This window comes from Taudactylus pleione, unplaced genomic scaffold, assembly GCF_031769625.1.
Source record: "Taudactylus pleione unplaced genomic scaffold, aTauple2 ptg001151l, whole genome shotgun sequence".
Classification (NCBI taxonomy): domain Eukaryota; kingdom Metazoa; phylum Chordata; class Amphibia; order Anura; family Myobatrachidae; genus Taudactylus; species Taudactylus pleione.
This window is the reverse complement of record NW_028285552.1, coordinates 1,102,443-1,126,837: the sequence shown is the minus strand read 5'-3', so window position 1 is coordinate 1,126,837 and position 24,395 is coordinate 1,102,443. Positions and strand designations below refer to the sequence as shown.

At 39.9% G+C, this 24,395-nt stretch overlaps 1 protein-coding gene across 1 annotated transcript in view; it reads left to right on the top strand.

The window, feature by feature from the left end:
- Positions 1-23,119, top strand: part of STK32A (serine/threonine kinase 32A) — a 185,017-nt gene extending 161,898 nt beyond the window's left edge. Inside the window, exons 7-11 of the mRNA XM_088462122.1 lie at positions 2,062-2,178; positions 14,376-14,501; positions 15,917-16,045; positions 19,669-19,733; positions 22,722-23,119. Coding sequence (XP_088318248.1) covers positions 2,062-2,178; positions 14,376-14,501; positions 15,917-16,045; positions 19,669-19,733; positions 22,722-22,818 — 534 coding nt within the window. The 3' untranslated portion in view covers positions 22,819-23,119. The remainder of the gene's footprint in view (positions 1-2,061; positions 2,179-14,375; positions 14,502-15,916; positions 16,046-19,668; positions 19,734-22,721) is intronic.
- Positions 23,120-24,395: the final 1,276 nt, after the last annotated feature.

Sequence of the window (24,395 nt, the reverse complement as noted above, 5' to 3'; positions counted from 1 at the left end):
CCCCAAGCATTTGGCGTTTTCCCATGCACCTGGACATATCCAGTCACAGGTCCAATGAAACACAGGTTTGCTGTTATGCAGGTAATATCCTAATGGCGTCAGGGATGTTCACAGATGCAGTTTTGCAGGAAACAACAGACAGTCCATTCTTTTTAGGAAGATTGTGTTGCTTGATCCATAGGGAGTAACAGCAGCTCTCCTCTCTCTTCTAACTGAGCTGCTTATTAAAAGGATTCTGAATTAAGGATTCAGGTATATTTTCCTTAACAAGCATCTGGGCTGCAAACTCTGTTTCTCTGCAGATTCATTCATAGTCAGAGAAACGTATAAAATAGTTTATAGGTATATTTAAATATGGATGAATGCATCATGTTATTCATTTAAACTGGCTTTAAGCTATCGGCCAAACCCTTTAAGCTTTCCTTTATCACTTTATATGGAGACTGTAGTGTGACCCTCCACTCCTCCAGGGCACAGTTTCCCTCTGCAGCTGCAGGTAACCCACTCACCTCTCCAATTGAATACACGCTCCCTGTCACTTAGGCTACATGAGTTTCAAGAATCTAAATTACTTTCTGCCTACTTCGCCTGTTTTGTAGGCGGAAAAGTCTCGCGGACTACGCCGTCCCAGCTTAACCCTGTGTTCAATATGGAAGTACGCGAAAACGGGACCCGGCGAAACTTAAACAAGCGGAAAGTACTGTCAGTTTTGGGGAAATCATCCTGACTCTCCCCAAATGATGCTCTGACATGGGTGTTCCTTATGGTTACCCCTGACTTGGCTTGCTGAAGGTATTTGGTGTTTTTAAACGCGCTCAATATCTGCTAAATAGCGTTTTTCTATACGTGGTGAAGAATAGTATTCAGGAGTTTTTTTTCCAGAAAATAACTTATCCCAGCAAATTTGGGGTACTTAAAAATGGGGTCAGCATATTGAAAAGCTGCTAAAGTGAAATTTAAAAAATTGTGAAAAATCCACCTTCCGCAAGCACCTGCAATCAAAAAAACACTTGGGTCATGCTTGGGGACCCCTCCAGAGTCAAGTTCGCTAGTTTTTAAGTTTGTACCCCAACATTTTTTTCCGCCCCCTTTTTCAAAGTAATTTTTTTGGGGTGTCCTTAAGTGTTTTTTTTATTTTTTTGACACAGATTACCTTTGGGGGGCTGTCTGACTGAAGGCTGCAGGGGGTTTCCCACAACGTTGCACCCCAAAACCCCAGTTCTGCAGTTTTTTCCGCCTCCCATTCATAGGCAAAACTTTTCCGCCTATTACATTGCATTGTCTTTCCGCCTAGGCGGAAAGTCTTTCAAATTGAATATGGGGTAAAAGTCACACAGGCGAAAATTATGTCATCGGCGAAAAGTTTCCGCCAAAACACGCGGAAACTGACTTTTCACTTCAAATTGAATACGGCCCTAAAACTGATAGGATAGCAGTCAATAGATAGACAATGAAAAGGTCCACAGTGTCTAGGTAGTCACCAACTGGTAAACAGGCAATAGGTCGACAGGTATAAAAGGTCGACACACAAAATGTTGACATGACTGAAGAACAACATTGGAATGGTCGACACTCTTTTTTAGGGTTGGGAATTAGGATGGATGGTTAGGTTTGGGCATCAGGTAAGCCACAAGGAGGGATAGATAGGGTTAGGCACTAGGAGGGATGGATAGGGTTAGGCACTTACCCAGACGGTTAGGCACCAAGAGGGAGGGTTAGGGTGAAGATTAGGGTTAGAAAACAAAAAAATGTGCAAACCATTTTTAATGTCAATCATTCCAATGTCGTCCTTTTGACCATGTCGACCTTTGTGAGTCAACCTTTTGTATCTGTCGCCCTGTTGCCTGTCTACCAGTTGGTGGAGATCTTTTGACTAAATAGTGTAGATCTTTTAATCCACATCCATAGAACACTGCTTTCCAGCATATAAAGCTTTAAACTAAATCAGATATTAGCTTGTGAGATTCCTACATATAGTAAAATATTGCAGTGAAAAATTTTACATGTTGCATAAAGAGTTTATTTCTATTTTGTAATAATGTGCTTTCTTTTATTATTCAGAGACCCTTCCACATTCACTCAAGCAGTGCAGCCACAGACATAGTACATGTCTTTCATACGGCAACCGTTACATATCCACCTGCCTGGTCAAAAGAAATCGTTTCACTACTGCACAAGGTAAGGGACTGTCAGGTTTGGACTAACACAGAGGCATGCCCTCATTTTGTCTGCCCAGTGGTTACACACTTCCATCTAGCGATGAACAATATATTGTTCTTTCAGTGTATGTACACCCGATATATGTTTGTGAACAATGTCGTCCAGACATATCGACCATGCAGCACAGCTGATGATTATATATCTACCATATATATATCATTTCATCTGGCTGGCTGTATGGCTGACCCGCCGACTGCCCGATATGTCGCTTGCAGAAGTCATTGCATATGACTTCAAAAGTGGGTGGGCATATTCAAATGACTCTGCTGGCCACACACATCGGCCGAATGATTGGTAAATGTCTATGCAGTTAGATAAGTTGGCACATTGGCCAGGTGTGTACCCAGCTTTGCAGTATGTGTGTGTCTTTTATTATCTATGCTCTCCTTGCACTGTGGAGCCTTACGGTCTACAGCAGTGGTGTCAAACTCGGGCCCTTCAGCTTTTGTGGGACTACATATCCCAGCATGCCCTGCCACAGTTTTAGCATGCCCTAATAGCAAAACTGTGGCACTGCATAATGGGATGTGTAGCTCCACTGCAGCTGGAGGGCCAGAGTTTGACACCACTGTCTACAGCAATAATAATGACCAAGATTTTCATTATTATTTTCCTCTTTGAACTGCTTTAATTACAATGTATATGTAAACTGTAGTTTTGGGGATTCCTTTCTATACAATGCAGCGTCAGTCGGTCTTATTTATGAAGATTCAAAAAGTCTACTTTACGCTTTCAATTTTATTTTTCCGTTAGTCACATACAAAAGTACTTACCTTATTTAACAGAAAACGATCCATTCTGTTATCAGCAAAAATCCTCAGGGAACTCCTGCACAACAGCCTGTGGTGTGAAGTCAACTTTTCTGTGGTGTATCACAAAGGGAAACTAGTGGAAAAACTAAACGTATAATTAACTTTTTGTGCCTCCCAAAACAAAAAGATTGTCCAAAAAAAAACCTTTCTGATGAAGAACCCTCTGCATAGAAATGATTTATATTCTAATGCATTCAGTTATCTCACTTACACCTACCTCCTTCTGAAGTGATCACAGTTTTCCAACAGATAGTAAAGATGGTGACTGGGAAAGAGAAGATATTAAAGATGGTGACTTGGAAAGAGAGAAGATAGTATAGATGGTGACTGGGAAAGAGAGGATAGTACAGATGATGACTGGGAAAATGGGAAAGAGAAGATAGTAAAGATGATGACTGGGAAAGAGAAGAAAGTAAAGATGGTGACTGGGATAGAGAGGATAGTAAAGATGATGACTGGGAAAAGAAGATAGTAAAGATAGTGACTGGGAAAGAAATGATAGTAAAGATAGTGACTGAGAAAATGAAGATAGTAAAGATGATGGCTGGGAAAGAGAGGATAGTAAAGATGGTGACTTGGAAAGAGAGAAGATAGTATAGATGGTGAATGGGAAAGTGGGAAAGAGAATAGTAAAGATGGTGACTGGGAAAGAGAAGATAGTAAAGATGGTGACTGGGAAAGAGAAGATAGTAAAGATGGTGACTGGGAAAGAGAAGATAGTAAAGATGGTGACTGGGAAAGAGAAGATAGTAAAGATGGTGACTGGGAAAGAGAAGATAGTAAAGATGATGACTGGGAAAGAGAGGATAGTAAAGATGATGACTGGGAAAGTGGGAAAGAGAAGATAGTAAAGATGATGACTGGGAAAGAGAAGATAATAAAGACAATGACTGGGAAATAGAAGAAAGTAAAGATGGTGACTGGGAAAGAGAGGATAGTAAAGATGATGACTGGGAAAGTGGGAAAGAGAAGATAGTAAAGATGATGACTGGGAAAGAGAAGATAATAAAGACAATGACTGGGAAATAGAAGAAAGTAAAGATGATGACTGGGAAAGAGAGGATAGTAAAGATGATGGCTGGGAAAGAGAGGATAGTAAAGATGATGACTGGGAAAGAGAAGATAGTAAAGATGATGGCTGGGAAAGAGAGGATAGTAAAGATGATGACTGGGAAAGAGAAGATAGTAAAGATGGTGACTGGGAAATAGAAGATAGTAAAGATGGTGACTGGGAAAGAGAAGATAGTAAAGATAGTGACTGGGAAAGAGAAGATAGTAAAGATGATGACTGGGAAAGAGAAGATAGTAAAGATGATGGCTGGGAAAGAGAGGATAGTAAAGATGATGGCTGGGAAAGAGAGGATAGTAAAGATGATGGCTGGGAAAGAGAGGATAGTAAAGATGATGACTGGGAAAGAGAAGATAGTAAAGATGGTGACTGGGAAATAGAAGATAGTAAAGATGGTGACTGGGAAAGAGAAGATAGTAAAGACAATGACTGGGAAATAGAAGATAGTAAAGATAGTGACTGGGAAAGAGAAGATAGTAAAGATAGTGACTGGAAAAATTTAGATAGTAAAGATAGTGACTGGGAAAGAGACGATAGTAAAGATAGTGACTGGGAAAGTGGGAAAGAGAAGATAGTAAAGATGGTGACTGGGAAAGAGAAGATAGTAAAGATGATGACTGGGAAAGAGAAGATAATAAAGACAATGACTGGGAAATAGAAGAAAGTAAAGATGGTGACTGGGAAAGAGAGGATAGTAAAGATGATGACTGGGAAAGAGTAGATAGTAAAGATGATGGCTGGGAAAGAGAGGATAGTAAAGATGATGACTGGGAAAGTGGGAAAGAGAGGATAGTAAAGATGATGACTGGGAAAAATAAGATAGTATAGATGGTGACTGGGAAAGAGAGGATAGTAAAGATGATGACTGGGAAAGAGAAGAAAGTAAAGATGGTGACTGGGAAAGAGAGGATAGTAAAGATGATGACTGGGAAAGAGAAGAAAGTAAAGATGGTGACTGGGAAAGAGAGGATAGTAAAGATGATGACTGGGAAAAAGAAGATAGTAAAGACGAAGACTGGGAAAGAGAAGATAATAAAGACGATGACTGGGAAATAGAAGAAAGTAAAGATGGTGACTGGGAAAGAGTGGATAGTAAAGATGATGACTGGGAAAGAGAGGATAGTAAAGATGGTGACTGGGAAAGAGAGGATAGTAAAGATGATGACTGGGAAAGAGAAGATAGTAAAGATAGTGACTGGGAAAGAGACGATAGTAAAGATAGTGACTGGGAAAATGAAGATAGTAAAGAGAGTGACTGGGAAAGAGATGATAGTAAAGATAGTGACTGGGAAAATGAAGATAGTAAAGATAGTGACTGGGAAAGAGATGATAGTAAAGATAGTGACTGGGAAAATGAAGATGGTAAAGACGATGACTGGGAAAGAGATGATAGTAAAGACGATGACTGGGAAAGAGAAGATAGTAAAGATGATGACTGGGAAAGAGAAGATAGAAAAGAAGATAGTAAAGATAGTGACTGGGAATGAGAAGATAGTAAAGATGATGACTGGGAAAAGAATATAGTAAAGATAGTGACTGGGAAAGAGATGATAGAAAAGAAGATAGTAAAGATATTGACTGGGAAAGAGAGGATAGTAAAAATGATGACTGGGAAAAGAAGATAGTAAAGAGAGTGACTGGGAAAGAGATGATAGTAAAGATAGTGACTGGGAAAATTAAGATAGTAAAGATAGTGACTGGGAAAGAGAGGATAGTAAAGATGATGACTGGGAAAAAGAAGATAGTAACTTGGAAGGAGAAGATAGTAAAGATGACTGGGAAAGAGAAGATAATAAAGGCGATGACTGGGAAAGAGAAGATAGTAAAGATGACTGGGAAAGAGAAGATAGTAAAGACGATGACTGGGAAAGAGAAGATAGTAAAGATGACTGGGAAAGAGAAGATAGTAAAGATGATGACTGGGAAAAAGAAGATAGTAAAGACGATGACTGGGAAAGAGAAGATAGTAAAGATGATGACTGGGAAAAAGATGATAGTAAAGATAGTGACTGGGAAAGAGAAGATAGTAAATGTGGTGACTGGAAAAGAGAAGATAGTAAAGATGGTGACTCGGAAAGAGGAGATAGTAAAGATGATGACTGGGAAAAAGAATATAGTAAAGATAGTGATTGAGAAAGAGATTATAGTAAAGATGATGACTGGGGAAAAGAAGATAGTAAAGGCGATGACTGTTAAAGAGAAGATAGTAAAGATGACTAGGAAAGAGAAGATAGTAAAGGCGATGACTGGGATAGAGAAGATAGTAAAGATGACTGGGAAAGAGAAGATAGTAAAGGTGATGACTGGGAAAGAGAAGATAGTAAAGACGATGACTGGGAAAGAGAAGATAGTAAAGATAGTGACTGGGAAAGAGAAGATAGTAAAGATAGTGACTGGGAAAGAGAAGATGGGGCCTGATTCAGAGCCGGATGCTATTTGCGCTCCCTCGTTCAGAAAAAGGGGCCGGATATTTAAATTGAGCGCTCGCTCTTTGCGGTCTGTTGACGCCTCTATGTCTGAGCGAGCGAACGAAACATGCGCTCGCTATTTTGTAAAGACGCCCCCTGGCCGCTCGCATCATACGTCATCTCCATTATTTATTTGATTAATCGAGTACATCGAAAGGCGTCTGAACTGCTCGCACTGCTTGTGGTAGGATTTTCCTACCGCAATCATGCGAACAGTTCAGGCTAAGAAACAACCAAGTGACGTGGTCGATGACGCTGCTTTGTTAATTATGCACACCCTTAAAACGCCCGTTTTGACCGTTTGGCACGCCTGCGTTCGGATCTCCACTCCCCGTTTTCAAGCACCTTCCCCTGTTACCACCCACAAACGCCTCATCCTGTCACTCAAATTAGCAGGCACTCGCTGTTTTGTGATCACACGATTTCCGACCGCACTGACTGGTTGGCGCATGCGCATTACGACCCATACGCATGCGCAGATGTGCGAACATCGCTCGGAGCGAACGAGCGGCCGCTTACGAGCGACTCTGAATCAGGCCCATAGTACAGATGGTGACTGGGAAAGAGATGATAGTAAAGACGATGACTGGGAAAGAGAAGATAGTAAAGATAGGGACTGGGAAAGAGAAGATAGTAAAGATAGTGACTGGGAAAGAGAAGATAGTAAAGACGCTGACTGGGAAAGAGAAGATAGTAAAGATGGTGACTTTGAAAGAAAAGATAGTACAGATGGTGACTGGGACAGAGAAGTGCTAGATAAAGCAGTGCTGTAGACATAAGTAGATGGAAATAGGGGAAGTATATTTGAAGTTAAATTAAAAGTATTTTGACAAAAACCTGCTTTATAATGGAAATACTATTTTGATCTTTCCTTATTGCCCCCCTGTAATGTGTTTACTGCCAGTGGATTTGTTCATTGTACATAATACAGTCATGAGTGTTTGAGACCTTGGCGATAAATATAAACATCACAGATGGACGCAGAACTTCAGAATGTGTGTGTGATTGAGATGTGGGATTTATCAGGCTAAGGGACATCTATTGCTAGATTTTCACATGATTTTCTTAAGAACAGTGTTTCTACAAATTAACCCCCAATATGGAACCATTATTATATGTGATTTTTATTACTGGCCCATTTTCTTGTCAGTTGTAGATGATCTCGCTGCTGCTGTTGCGTGCATTTACCATCTGTCATCACTGCAGCAGTCATGCTGGCCTCCATTGTTAAGTTAACCGCACATTTCAGTTAATGTTTCCAGCTCTGTGTTCTTCCAGTTATTTTCCTCATGGATTTATTGTGTTTTCCCCAACTGTGTAATTCACATAATCACAGAACAGATTATGTAGGACAATTACCTGGGGAGCCTGGAACAGTTACTTTTCCCAACTGTTTATCTCTGACCTGTATCATTCACATCTACAGCTTCAAATCTATTCTGTCACATGCGGCAAACACTATTGTTCCACACAAACATAAACAAATAATACAAAAATATAGATTATTGGCATAAGAAAACAGCAGGTACTTGCTGTGGAGTTTTTGTTTGGATTTCTACATGGAGTCTACTTTGCTAATAAGTTTGTGAACGTCCTTTCTGGAAATCTTCTGCAACACATTACTGATCTTTCTATTACATAGTAACTGGCAAGACCGGAAACACTATAGTGCTCATATTTATTAACAAAAAATGTAGTGGCAAGTTATGTACTAAACATCAACAATCAGTCATCAGTTAGCTTCATACTTGCCTACTCTCCTGTTACATCCAGGAGGCCCCCAAATTTTGGGGAGAGTAGGTCATATGATCCTAAACAAATTGCAGAATTACACAGAGAAGGCAGGGCTTTATTGCCACAATTATATCTAGAAAAAAGAGAGACCAGATGCACCATACAACCATTAATAATTATACATCAAATACAAGGTTTTGGGCTTAAATTTGGACAAAGTTATGATCTTACCCACCAACGTCAAAGAAACCTCATCTGGTAAGTCCCTAACACTATGGGGGTTCATGTCTGGGGCATGGGGCACCCCCAAACCATCCCAACTAAATCACCCCAGGGCACCACACAAAATAAAATAAAAATAGCAGTGAAGCGTTTGAAGTGTTAGGTAAGGGATAGTGGCTGCTTAGTGTTGTAAGTGTTAAATCTAACTAAATTACCATTTATACAGATCTCCAGTATCCACTAATCGACAAACCCAATGTGCCTTTGTTCCAAGAATGTCAGAGCTGACATCCTCCCTTGAGCCTTACCAGCAATCCTCCCTTAGTCCTTTTTTTGCTACAAATCTTCACCCCAGGTTTCTCGCTTAGCCTCATAAAGCAAAGGTCTCTCATCATCCTGCATTGATCAGCAGAACCTCTGGTGGGCAAAATTAAAGAAGGATATCGCTCTGTTGTTTTGGATCACAAATGCAGCAATTTGAGGTCTGTGTGTAGAGCTTGGTTCCTTCTACGGCATGTGCAAACTATAAACCGGTACCACCACCAACGTGCTCAGGGTAGCTACACCATTTGCACCCCCTTCTTATGGGCCTGTGTGTACAACTCTGCATATGGGCAAATATACATGTATAGTCATCGATATCCGTGTAAGCAATGCAGGATCATATACGGCCAATATGTGTTCAACTCTACGTCAAGCCTTGTTATCTATATCTCATATTTCTGCAGTTTGTCCTGCTAAAGCCACTAACTCACTGCAGTTAAATACAACAGGTGTTACCCTCGGTGATCCACGAAGATCAAACCGGCTTTATAGCTAGTAGATACTCAGTTGTCAACATCCGTAGAGTTTTATCGGTTACATTAACCATCAATACCTCATTCGATTCATTAGATAAAGTTATATTATCATTAGATGCCGAAAAGGCTTTCGATATGGTGTTATGGCCACATTTGTATGATACACTGAGAAGATTAGGATTTGGGGAAAATTTTATAGGAATGTTGTGCACACTCTATACCAACCCCCCCACTCAAATTGCATGCGACGGGCATATATCTAACTCATTTCAGATCAGACGGGGGACTCATCAGGGATGTTCTTTGTCACCCCTGCTATTTGCAGTTGCACTTGAACCCCTCGCGATTGCATTACGAAATAACCCTATGTTTAGAGGTATCCTGGTGGGTAGTGTTGACCTGAGGGTGACTCTTTTTGCAGATGACATGCTGCTGTTTTTATCATCTCCGTCTGCATCTGTTCCCATAATTATGTCTGTTATTACAGATTTTGGGAGATTCTCGGGATACAAAATAAATATTACTAAATCGGAATTATTTGTTATTTCAGCTGATGCATCTATTCTATCCCAAGATGTATCGCTTAAGTAATTCAAAATAATGACTTCCTAGATCAAATATTTGGGAGTTCAGATTCCCGCACAACTCACTAGGTTATACTCCCTCAATTTTCATCTCTGGTCCAGTTAATTAGTAAAATGATGGATCGATGGATGCTTTTACCTTTATCGCTACTTCGGACAGTGGCTTTAATAAAATCTGTCATATTCCCAAAACTATTATATATCATACAGATGCTCCCAATCAGATTATCTCGGGCAGAAGTGACCCTTATTTCTAAATTGTTTAGCAAATTCATATGGTCTAATAAAAAACTTAGGGTAGCTCATTATAAATTGAGGGCCTTGGGAAAGCATGGAGGTTTAAACTTCCCTGATTTATTTAATTTCACTAACGCTGTCCACTTCAGGTATATATTGGACTGGTTGCTTAATCGCAATACTTTTACATTAGACTGTGCCTTGGCAGTCCCCTTTTCTCCAGGTGCTGTACTTCACTCTCCTAAGTCAGATATACCTCCAAAAATTTTAAATAACATTTTATTTCTGGACACTTATTTGGCATGGTGGGCCATAAATAAGACTTTTAAAAGAAACCCTAGACACTCTAAATTTGTTCCTTTCTGGGGAAATTCACAGTTTCCACCAGCTATGGAAAACGCAACCTTTTTTGAGATTACAAAGTAAGGGTATACGTTCGACAGCCGATGTTTTTGACCCAGGTGGCAAATTATTTACCTTTTCAGAATTAAGAGATAAATTTGATCTCCCTCAATCATGCTTTTTTTTAGTTATCATCAGATCAGGCACTTCATACAGTCCATTCCCGCACCTTTGGATGATCCAGATATACCTGATTTTTTTTATGACATTAATTACACATTTGACTGGAACCAATTACAAAACTAAAAATCTCTACAGAGAACTGATGACACCAGTATACCCTAAGATCTGGAGTATATCTATAGAGATATGGTGCACAGATCTTGTCTCTACTGAATCCGGAAAGGATTTTCTTAATAATTTTGAAATCACACCACATACTCTGCAATCCTCTGCGCTTCAGGAAGTACACATTAAAGTAATTAATAGGGCATATATTACTCCCCATCAACGGGCATTTATGGTCCCCTCAGAGAATGGAGCATGTAGAAAATGCACTCATTCCGAGCTTCATTTATACATTGATTCTGGGAATGTGGGGTGATTAAGAAATTCTGTAACAAGTTAAAATCATACATTAACAAAATATTTAACTTTAGACTCGACCAGATCGATTAGCTCTGTTATTTGCTAATTTTACAACATGGGAAACTGGAACTCTTATTAAACATTTGCTCCCTTTTCTGACTGTCATAGTAACGGTAGCGAAGAAAGTAATTTTGCAACACTGGATTGCTCAGTCCAAACCCACTATTGCTGAGGTGAAGCAATAATGTTTTTTGATCGTTACTCTACCATGCCGGATATAGAGCCTGGAGTAATTTGTTTTTTCCGTAAATGGGGTGCTTTCATTGATACATTAGAAATAGATATACGGAATAACATATTCAAAATTTTCGAAAATACAGAATGGTTTCTCCTTCGACAACTGGGATCATCTATATAGATACCGCTATACTTCATGTTTCAGAGATATGTATAATTTCCACCTCAGAAACTATAAGGTATGATCTGCTATAATACCCAATGAATCCTCCTCTGTCATATTTAAAAGCATACCTCATATGCCGTATCTTAGCTTTTCTCCATAAGTTTATTTTATTTTTTCTCTTCCCAATATGCCCTTCTTCCCTTTGTCGATTGTCTATTCCATACTGTTTATATTTAGCATGTGTTCATAGACAAATTTACAATGCAATGTAAATGGAAGATAAAACAAACTGTGTCAAACTGCTGGATTTATGTAAAGTTATGTAATTTTATTGTATTCTGTGTAAACACTATTTTTTGAAAACCCAGTTAATGCAAATTTTAAAATAAAAATACAAGTAAGAACACTAATAAAAGTTCATGTCATATGAATTTAAAAAAATGCCAGTGGGTTTGAGCCCTGGCAAAGTTGTGGAGGAATCCTTAAATACATGGAATCCATCTGTGTAAAGTGTTATCGTGGGGAGACTATAACAGGGGAGGAGAGCACCGTGAGTAAAACAATTTTTCAACACATCATCTTAAACCTTTGTTGTTTTGAAGAAGACACCATATTACAATGGAAGCATATGTTGTATTTCATTGATAATGGTCATTTACCTCCTTTGGGAGGTTTGTAGTGATAATATTATGCAATAATACTTGGGTACAAAAACTGGGATTAAAGTTTTATTTTAAATTCTTATGCTCCCTGTTCCTACTCATTGAAGTGAGGTATTTCTCTGTATTTCATTCTAAAATATAGGAAATCAATACATTATTTTTGTTTTGCTATTTATGTTATTTTAGTATTGAGTAGGTTTATATTGACAGTGTTTTGGCTGTTTTTTTTTCAAATGTATTATTTCTTCATTAACTTAAATGGTCTTGAATGATCTGAATTGCATAAATCCATATTAATGACAAATTATTTTAATGATAGTGACAATAGAACTTGCAGTCAAATTAGGTTTCACTTCCATTTCACAGTCTGTTTATATGAACCATGTGTCTGCAGTTATGTCAGCCAGTAGGTCTAATCATACCACTGCCTGAGGCAACAGATGACCTAGCACCATTTTTGCAATTTTATTTACACACCTGTATATCCAGTAAGTTTGCTCTATAAAGATATTCTATAAGAGACTATGGGCCGGATTCAATTAGGTGCGAAAAGCATTTGCAGACAAGAACTTTTCGCACATAAGTGCGTATTGCGCTATCCAATTCCTGAAGTGTTCACATGTGCGAAAACTCCATAGATAGAAACCGGCGAAAAGTTTTCACCATCTCAGAGCAGGTGAAAAAATTAGCAAAATCCCTATTTTTGGCAAAAAATGTGGGGACTTGGTTCAGAACCCTTTGGACATCCCCCCTAATGACTAAGTAGGCAAAAAATATTTTTCAATTAGCTTAATTCCCCCTAGTAATGACATGTGATTTTTGGGGTGATAATGTAAAAAGTGTTGTAAAATGGGTTTAAAGTACCAGGGACCTGATTTATTATGGATTACGCACGCAGATGGCCGATTGTTGCCTACTGCGCATGCGTATGCATCGCAGTGCGCAAAGGCACCACTGCGATCGTAGAGACCACGCAGACCCATCGCAGAGTGATTGACAGGAAGTGAGCATTTGGGAGTGTTGACAGGGAGGGTGGTTGACGAAACGTAGGCGTACATGTCTGTTTGAATGCCATTACAGGAACGTGCATAGATTAGCCACTGCAATGGCATATGCAGCTTGAGCAGCCCTGCGTACAGGAAGGTTAGCAATTTGTGACCTTGTGCAATTGTGCATGAGTCTCCGATGTTACTTGATGGTACTGATGTTTTTGCAGACTTGCAAAGTATTACGGATGTGAGTAAGGGGAAGTGGGCATCTTTATGTTGGCCTGCATCGGCATTGCGATTGCAACCATTACCATAATTTTGCAGCAGGTCTGCGTGCGTAATCGCAGCTAAGATTGCAATAGCGATCCGTAATGAATCAGCCCCTGGGTCAGGTATTTTGGGGGGCTCTATGGATGGGACAGGTGTTTTTAGGATTGCAGGTGGCTGCAGCAGGTGTATATTTAATTTTTTTTTAAACTGCACTATATAGACACAAAAGTATCCTAGCACCCATTTTAATGTACCCCCAATTTAGCTGCAGCAATTATTTTCTCAAACAAATATTGCTTTTTATCATTTTTCCACACTTATGCAAATGTACATATAACAGCCATTTGACACAATTTAAGAACCCAAATTACTTTTATTAGAGCTATTAATACACTTCTATTTTGATTTCCTATGTCAGTTAGGCTTTTTGGGGGGTACAGACTGATTTCCCCAAAATGTGCTGTACTTTTTGCTAGTTTTATCATGCGCAATTATCGAAGATGGTTTTTGTGTGTTTTGTAATTGGATAGGGTGAAAAGCGGGAATGTGCATTGCGAAAATACGCAAAAAGATCGCATCAAAACTGGCGAATAAGGCGAAAACGTCTGCGGCGATAAGTTTTACATTTTATCACAGCTAATTGAATACCGATTTCTAAACATATCTGCAACATATTGTCTTTTCCCTCTTCTGGGGGTCACTTACATACCCGCACCCTTTCCTATATCACCTACTTGATGTCAGTGGGGATGATTTCTATACCACATACAGATTTTTGTTCTGTTTCACATTAAGCCCATTGACAGTAGTGTAATATGTGTTGATTGTTGTGGCCATGTATACTGTACATAGCAAGCTAGACCCCAAGCTAGACTGTTGGACTTCTGGCAAACTAACACTGTGGTTGTGAGAACCAAAATATTGAAGCATGTTTAAGAAAATAAAATCTCTATATATTTTTGTTTTATATTGTAGTTGTTAGATAGAAATCCAGAGGAGCGTTTTTCGTGCCTGGCAGATATTCAGAATTTTCCAGGTTTATCAGAAGTTAACTGGGATGCTGTCCTGCAGAAAAAACTGACACCAGAATTTACACCAACGGTAAGGAAAGAATTACTTTAGATGAACTGTTGTCAGGCTAACTAATGGACTTGGAAACAATAAATAATTAGTATCACTGGGCCGCCTAGAGAAACTGGAGAGGGGGGGGGGACCATCCCAGAAGCCCCCTCTCTGCTCTCACTGCAATGCACCGCTTATCCTCAGAGGAACAGAGCGAGTGCTGATGACCCGCACTTACCTTCAGGCCCCAACAGCTACCACATCCTCACAGTGTTGGTAGTTCCATCACTGGTAACTAAAGTAGTATTGTATAAATGGTCTAGCACTTACCTGTTATTATAGGAATAGTGTATATGTGTGTGTGTGTATATATATATATATATTTATATATATTAGAGAGAGAGAGATAATATATTGTTCTATTTATACAACTCATTAAAGTTGCTTTTTACCATTCTGCCATTGAAATCACAACAAAAAAAAATTCTCAGTGGTTCCTAAACTGGGTGGCGCAGAGCACTTGCATGGATGCCACATTTTGGTGGTCCAGAACCTTATTGTCCTTGTGATAGGCAAAACCATAGCTGGTGGCTGCCAGTCATAACATATGTGTACCAACAGAAGCACAACCCTGTCCACCACCATAAATGAATATAAGGAAGACATATAAGCACAATTTACTTAAAAGAAACATTTTACAGAATTTCTCAATAAGAAACTTTTGGCCTAGGTATGCCGTGAAAAGAATGCTGATACTCTAGGGCGTCGTTATTCAAGAAAGTTTGGGAACAAATGGTTTAAGCCATTGATGAGATATATGTTATTATAAAATAGGACTATTGGGCCACATGACTCTTCCTGTGTCCTAAATCACAGGAGACATTTTCATATTTAAATACAGTATACTGTAAGTCAAGATCAAATCTGTAGTAATAGCTCATGTTCCTCTAATATAAAGCTTTTATCCTTTACGTGTCTTCAATGCAATTTACCCCTGTATAGGATTTACCTTTGCAAGTACAGTACTATGGTGTGATAACAATAAAGAGAATTGTGTACACACAGATACTATTGTCAAAGGTTTGGCCTTCTGAAACAATAAAGCTGGGTACACACTGTACCATGTTTGACCCAGCCGACTGTGTAATGATACATCGATGGCACCGTGCACACTGCACGATTCGCTATACAACGGCACGATGTTACGCTATATGCTGCGTGTAACTACATCTGATGGTTCATCACCTCATCCCATCTGTTGTGCAGGGGCAATCGGGTGTACACACTGCACTATCTGTACAGTATATTGTTCTGATCGGCATAGGAACGATATATCATATAGCGTGTGCCCAGCTTTAGTTTGCTTTACATATACTTTACAAGCCCGTTGGATGGATACATTTATATTTTCTATTTTAAATTTGCCTGTTCGACATCTGCTTTCTATCTAACAGAAAGGGCGACTTAACTGTGACCCAACGTTTGAACTTGAAGAAATGATACTAGAATCTAAACCTCTACACAAGAAAAAGAAGAGATTAGCCAAGAGAGTAAAGGACAATGGGAAAAGTCGTTCTGCGCTGGTAAGGGATCAGAGTAAAACTAACCAAGCAAATACATCATAAAACCAGCACATAAAATGTGTGATGCTAAATCACAATGCAGATGGTGTAATTTACATGAAAAAGGTGATCCGATCTAGGGGCATATATATTGTTTTGCTGAGAAATCTGGCTTAGTTGTATCTGATTTTACATTTTCCACCCCATTAACTCTTGGCTAGCTGACATTGACATTGGCTAGTATTACAAAGAAAATGTACACAACAGTTTGCAGAGTTCTACAGATTTTAGACGAATATTTTAGGTAAGTCTACACTGGTGCAAAATACGGGTCTATTTGTTTAATATATGCATCTAATAGTTCGCCTTCTGTACAGCCGAGAGCAGATCTACAGCACGCGGCCCTCATTCCTAATTTAGGAGGTGTTCCTCAAAAAGTACTAAATAGAAACATTAAAAATCTTAGTACACAGTTTATACTACTACAGACACTTTTGGAGAACTCTGTATAACTAAACTTATAGTTTTTTTGTGTACTAATATATTGCTCATTTATTTTAATTTGATGTTTAACCTCATTCAGAATAACAGAAACCAAAACTAAAAATGTGGAGTTAGGCAAGATAAACAAAATAATACAAATTTACTTGGTTATGCTCTCACAATCCTTATGGGAGAAGAGCACTGTTAGGATTATTAAACATTTCTCCTGCTCAGACTGTTACACCCTATTGCAAATGGTACAATAGTAAGTTGCAAGTACTATAACACACGTTGGCCTTAGAAGTCACATCCCATCTTGTGGCATGGAATTATCTATTTGCTTCATTGATTACAGATTATACGGCATGAAATTGGAATTATTAGTACTTTGGTTTTAACCTATTCTGTCCTATTTTAGAATTTACAGTTCTGTTTAAGCACTATGTACTACTAAGTATTAATAATAGCATTGCCTTTGGACCACACATGTGCAAGCATATGCTACCAGAATGGAGTCCTAAGGCTCCCTCTCTAAAAAATAAAAATGTGAAAATGTAGCCAATAGGCTACAGTGGCTGCCACTATCTCAAGATGGCGTTAGCTAACGGGGCCAAGCTCCAAAAAGTACACTTTTTGGAAAATTGCTCCAAAACGCAGTGCCCATTGTAATTTATGGGGACTGCAGCATCCTGCGTTCGTTTACTTAACGCACTAAATATCTGTGATATTTCCTACATCTGTTCAATTGCACGGATACTAACATCATGGAGAAACAACATGATATTGAGAATAATTTAATAAATAGATGGCTACAATGAATATTCTTTATTTAGAAGACTATGGTCCTCATTCAGACCCGGCCGCAAGCGCTGAGTGCTCGCAACCGGGTCGATGTTTAGGCCCTGCGCATGCGCAGTGGCCGCACTGTGCGTGAGCAAGCCCCGGAGCGAGAGAGAAATTCTCTCACTCTGGAGCTCACTACAAAAGGGGCGGCTGTCGATGGTGATCGACAGCTCAACCCGTTTTGTAGGCGTGACGGGGGGGTGGTTTCAAAAACGGAGGCGTTCCTTAAGGAACGCCTGCCGTTTTGTGGGCGGCCGCACTGACATCAGCAGTGATGTCAGTGGGGAGCTTCCTGCTCGATCAGAGCAGGAAGCTCCTTGGGGCTTGCGGTTGCCGAGACCCAACCTTAGGGTCTCGTCGCAAGCCCAGATGGTCGCGATAGTCTTGACCATCGCGACCATGAACCTGGTCGGTCGCTAAAGCTGTGGGTGGTAACTTAGCTAGTGACCAGGAGGCCGCACTTGAAAATTCAAGCGGCTGCCCTCATTCAGAGCGAGCGCTCGCTTCTTGCGACCGCCTCTGAATGATGGCATATATGTACTACGAATAAAACATTACACATTCAAATATATTGTTTAAATCTTATGCATTCATGTTCATAGGCTTTTGATAGAATAATTTTCCCAATGTAAGCAAACTTCAGTTTTGTTTCCTGCTCACTGAAGCCACTCCTGTAACCTAAAAATCTGCCTATGTATATGAATGTAGACTTGCATGGACTATACTCAATTTTTCTTCATAAATTTAAAAGTATTGCTTTTAGTCATATAAGATTTAGATCAGAGCCAGTCTTTATTTTAGAAACTACTGTGGCAAAAACAGGGTAAGGATGGTGTCTCCTGGGTTAAATGGTTGTCATGCAGCAGCCAAGTAGATAGGGGCTTTGGTTAAAGTACCACAGCTTGTTTTATTAGCAGCACAAAAATAAACAAAACATAAGTAAATCCTGGCCTGTCCGACTCTAACTAAACAAAATGATTCCCTTTCCCAGAGTGGAAGGATCTAAAATCATTCTCATAAAATAGAAGTCTTTAGCACAGCACTTACATTCTATAATCACAGTGTATCCTAACAGGCCTCTGAACTGTTCATCAGGCAGCGAGAGACTGAACAGAGACTGAAACACCCTTTATCAGCCTCTCACAGGTGGTCTGGCAGTCAAGGCTGCTAATCCGCTCCTATCTACCAGTCATAAGATAAAAACCTGGGGCATATATATCTCCCCTTGACAACCTAGTGTTTTTGTCACACTACCTTTTTATTAATATCTGTGAGTACCAGTATATTTGCATTTTAAGTGTAATTAAATTTTCTCTCAAAAGAGAATTATAGCTCAAAAAACAAACAACCAACCAAGTAAATGTTTTAGCTTGTTTTTTGAATAAACATATACTATTTTGGCAAGTGAAAGGGTGCTAGGTTCCAGAATGCAGACTTTGATGGATGACAGAAGTAAAACAGCATTGGGAACATTTAAAATCTTGATGATAGATATAGAATGCACTTAACATAAGTGGCTTTTAGTCCTGTTCAATAAGCAAAACATGAATTACTTTGTAAGTGTTCAGCAAGTATTAATCAATTGCAGTCTCCCCTTTTAATATTAATTGAACCTGGCTGTATTTTGCTTATAAAATCTTTATTTTCTACATTTTAAGGTTTGGTAATGTCATGGTGTATTTTTTATATAGAGGAAGAAGTCAATCAGACATCTTCTAATTATGTACATATTTTTATCCATCCAGTTTCTGTGGGATAGAAGGATAAGCCAAATTTGTCCTTAGCATTTTAGAGGAATTTGGCTGCAGTAATCTAATTTGTCCTTAGTTGCAGTTAGATCTCAGGGCTCTCTGTTCTTACACTTTCTGTGATATAGTATTGTTAGTGTCCCTTGCGTGAGACCTCTTCCTTTACCAAGATGTGACACAGGGCAGCTGGAGTTTTATCCATATCTGAAGCACTTACAGTGAGGAGTGGAAGCTGACCGACATCTAGGCATGTTCCTCTGAGATAGTCCTGACACCATAGGAAGTTCTCATGACACTATGCCTGGATACAGTAATTGGCGGTTGCATCTGCACTTTATGATGTACTCAAGAAAAGATCCTAAGCAGTCCTCTGCATATCCTATGGCAGGCAACGTCATCAACAACCATCCTTCAAAATCCAAGAACCTCTTTACCTTGTTCTAAAGTCCTTTCTCCAGAATATAGCTGCACAATGTTTATATTATTGCATTTAGACCTTGTGTATGATTCATAAAATTTATTTTTCTTATTTTCTCTTTCATTCACATTCAATTTCCTGTTTTGTTGAAGAATGGCAACTTGCAAAAACATTTGGAAACCGTGGAGAGAGATTTCATAGTTTTCAATAGAGAGAAGTAAGTACTGTATAAACCATAAATTTATCTGCTTCCTTTGCATTTGACTAGTGTAAATATTAAAGCTGTTGTACAGTCTAGTATAAGAGCTTGCTAAGGAACCCCGCTGCTCTGTTCCTCTTATAGCCCGGGTCGAACACCAAAGGGGGGTGGGTGGGAAGGAGCAGAGGGACACCTCACAAAATATGCTACAACCTGCACGTCTTTTCTGTAGGTGCTAGTGTCACTTTAAGGGGTGACAGTGTAATATATTCTTGTTAGTGAGCTTCAGTTTAGAAGATAGTTCAGTAGATTTTTATTTTTTAAATAAACATTTGCTTTTAAAATAATAATAGAATGCCTTTCGCTATTTAAAATGTTTATTTTGACTTAACTCGAAAACTGTACTGTTTGTGTCAGCATCACACCAGTCATACATACCTTTAACTTTAATTATACCTAGGCCTAACTCAGGGCTGGCGCCTTCTCTTTAGTAGTCATGGCTGGCTTTCTCCTCTAGGGGTCAGGGCTGAAGCTGCCTCTGTTGCTACCATCGTATCCTCCTCTGCTGCATGTTCTCTGGAAAGTAATATGTGATAAGCATTTTATTCATAATTTGCTCCGGCGCGGAGACAGCTGATCCGAAAATCAGCTGTCCACACGAGCGGCTTCACTGTCCCGAAAGGAGCAGTGAATCTTTTCACTGCTCCTTTCGGAGCAGGGACACTAGTGCGCATAAGAGCCCCGGTGGAAGGAGCTAGACAGTGGCGTAGGGGCATAAAAGTATCCCTCTTCGCAACCCGGGACTCCTTCCCATAGGGAAGGAGCGGGTAGTGGGAGCACTCGCCATCTGAAGATGGACGAATGCTCCTGCAATCAAGCTCCGAAAATATTGTTTTTGCGGAGCTTGATTAATTCTGTCCCCATACTAGTGTATGGGACAGCGGGCCATTCTGCCAGAGGAGGGTAAGCAGGAGATATCCGTGATATCTCCTGCTTTACCTTCTTGATGAATGGCCCGATTAATTAATTTTTACAATTGCATGTGAAAATGTGCATTTTCACCTGCTTTTGTAAAAATTAAGTGATGATGAATAGGCTCCACAGGGACAGCGAGTTTCCCTTGGTACATAGAGAGGATATTTTCATTACAAATTTAAATATTCCCAGCAAGATGGATACATAATAATCGCGGCAGTGCCGCAATTATTAGTACATGGCCAACTTGGGTACAACTGAGTATCAGCAAATACATGGCATTCTATGGGAACAGGGATTGCTATGAGTAAAAACCTTGTCAGTATCAGTTCTGATCATTTAAATTGTGCATGAGTTTCATATCACCACTATATTACATTGCAGTGTTAATGTGGCTAAGTTTGAACTGCATGTTTCCTGGAAGAATTGTGCTCCATCTGTACATATTGATGTGAGCTCAGACTCAGTATTGTGTGTACAGACAGATTCTGTACATTCGGGAATTGGAGAACAGGACAGCACTTTTCACAATTGGGCAGGTAACATAAACGGCATCATTTGGAACTAAGAATATATTTTCAAAAACAAAAAAAGGCATTTTTATTTGTGAAATGTCTAAAAGTTATTAAACATGTGTCTTACAAGTGCTCGGGGTCCAAAGTGGTCTTACCCATTCCAATGAGTCCTGCCTTTCGCATGTAGGGCCTGATTCAGACTCGCTCGCTAAGATGCATACTCTCGCTGCTGCCAATGGTATGCAGTGTGTATGCATTGTGCGCATGCGTATGAATTTCAGTGCGCATGCGCATTCCTTAGCGAAAGTTCACAATGCATTCGCTGGCTGCGCATAGACAGCCCAGCAGAGTGAGTGACAGGGGCAGCCGTATGTAGTTGGTAACAGGGGCTGACCATTAAAAACGGGGGAGTGGAGGTGCAAACGCAGGCGTACCTGAGCATCTCAACAGCATTTTAGAGGTGTGCATAATTATAAGACAACATCATAGTACACATCACCTGGCTTGTTTTTACACTGAAGTGCTCGCAGTGCTTGTGGCAGGGTATGGTCAACATCAAGCGCTGCAATAGCATCCGATGTACCGATGGTTGCATAAACTTCCTGGACATAACGTGCACAATTGGGCGTCTTAAGACAGGCTGGTGGGTGTCTGCATACACTATGTGATCGCTCTCTTAAGAAATACTGGGAGTGCTAATGCATTGCTGTGTGATTGCACTGCTTACGCAATTTGCATACACTTCATGCGAAAGTATGCATCTTAGCGAGTGGGTCTGAATCAGGCCCGTAGACATTAGGGGGTTAAGCTCTCAGCAGATCCCACATCTTACCTGAATAGTGGAGGGTTGTGATACTGGGCAAAGGGTCTGATTCAGAGTAGTACGCTATGCCGATCACTGTCTGCGCATGTGTGGGACACACTGCGCATGCGTCAAGGTATTCACTCACAGTGACTATTTATTCAGTGTGATTGACCCTCAGGGAGCGTTTGGTGGAGGTAATGAGGAGTGGTGGCAAGGAACACAGGCGTGTTGTGATCATTTCAGGGGCGTCAAACCCTGCAACTGCGAGCCCATATGTAAGAAATATGGCTTCGGGCGTCTCAATTCCCACATCCATACTGCAGGACCATAGACTCACTCTGGACAGCAAGCAATACAACGATCTGTGTCCGATGCTGCCTATTTGGGCACAGATGCTGCAACATTTATGCAGATGCTTTGTTTTCAATTGAAAAAGTATTATTGTTATGTTAGTACAGTGAATCCTGATAAACTTTGCAACTCTGCTGTTTGCATATACTGTACGTGTTGATAGGTAAACTGTATGAGCTGTATCTGTTTTGTGAAGACCTGTATCCAATTTTCAGTGGCCAGGGCTAGAACTAACCTGTTTCCAACCAATTCATTTGCTAGATGAGCATCACAATGACACAAAACAAAAGTAAACAAAGATACCTGCAATAGTAACAACATGCACGTGATGTTCTCCTTACACATTATGTTTTCTAACAGAAGCAGACAGAACCTCAAAGAAAACCAGGAAAACGTGACTGTGGTCCAAACCAAAGAGGAGGAGGATGGAAAGAACAACAACCTACAATCTCTGTGATCTCCAGATCTGCAGCTACTATAACAGGAATGAGAGCAATGCCATCACAAACTGCATTATCTAGCGCCCGACAAACTGTACGTTATGGAGCAACGGTTATCAGTGACCTGGCGCTGGCTTCTCAGAATCATAGTAAACTATGAACTTTCTTTTTTTGATTAATGGGTTCTCCAAAAGCTCTTATTCCTTAGAAGACAATTTACTTAATGCATTCTATAGCATTCACGTATAAATGAGCTAAATGTTCCCTTTTATTTATTTAATTTGCAACTAATTATTTTGCTGTAGAGATGAATTATAATTTATAACACATTTTGCACAGATTGAGAACTATTTTAGACAAACTTTTTTTAAGAGCACTAGGAATATTTTCTAGGCTATTTTATTTATTTTTTTAAAGTTCTGTAGCATATAGCTAAACTATTTTGTTATTTGTAATGAACTATTTGCAGAAAAGTAGCAAAAAATTATATTAATAGCTTTAGTTTAAAGGTTGGTTCTGCCATGTTAGTATGAAGTGACTGGAAACTATGGGGCTGAAGCAGAGTTGAACGTAAGTCATCTGTAATTGCTGCTGCATTGTGTGCATATGCAGGATCTTTAGCCAGAACCCCCTATCTGTATTCTTGGTTTTATCGCTGTCCTCATCATCCAGGCGCTCGTGTCTGCCTTATACTGAAAACAAGCGAAATGACCTATATGCACAATTCCACATATCCCGTAGTTCCATCAGCACGCCCTGAACTTTGCCTAAATAGTAAGCTTACCAGCAGGACCCTCTTACTTACTATTTCCTAGTCTTGTTTTATTACTGTTTGTTCCCACTTAAGTGCAACGGAATTTGTTGGTTGTATATAAATAAATGCTAATAACATAAATGTGGGCTTCCGGTTCTAGCGGGGATTCTGTAGGCCGCAGCGCTGAGCAGTTCCATTGCTGCCACTGCTAAACAAGCTATTTCAAGGCACTTTGGTGCCTCCACAATGGGTATTCTGGCTCCCAGAACACCTGCTGAGCTCCTGGGTGCGGATATACAGATTTTTTTGCTCACCCCCATGCCTTGCAGCCAGCAACACTCCAACGATAAGGAGAAGGTAAAATCCAACATGGCCACCGCAGCAGCACTGCAGATAGGAGACGCCATCTCTCCCTCCTGGGACTGACAATATTGACTCTGCTAAGACTTGTAACCTGGAGTCTCCTCTTTGCTACATTGTAAAAGCCATTAAAGAAACTAGGTCCCCACTGCTGCAAGAACAAGCCGCCTCCTTTAAACAATTTTTGCAAAAGATACAAGCCGGCATATCACAAATTTGCCATAGAGTAAAGTTTACTGAATGAGGTTGGGGGAATCCTTTCAGGATGTATCTGCCCTTAAGCAACAGGTTTCTGACCTGCAGCAGTCTTATTATTTTTGTAACAAGCTGGATGATCTAGAGAACAGATCTAGAAGAAATAATCTCCGTGTAGTTGGCTTGCCTGGATCGTTAAAATGATTAATGATCGTGAATACACTACCTGAGCTGCTGGGTCTTACTAATGACTGACATGGTTATGGAATGTGTACATCGTGTGGA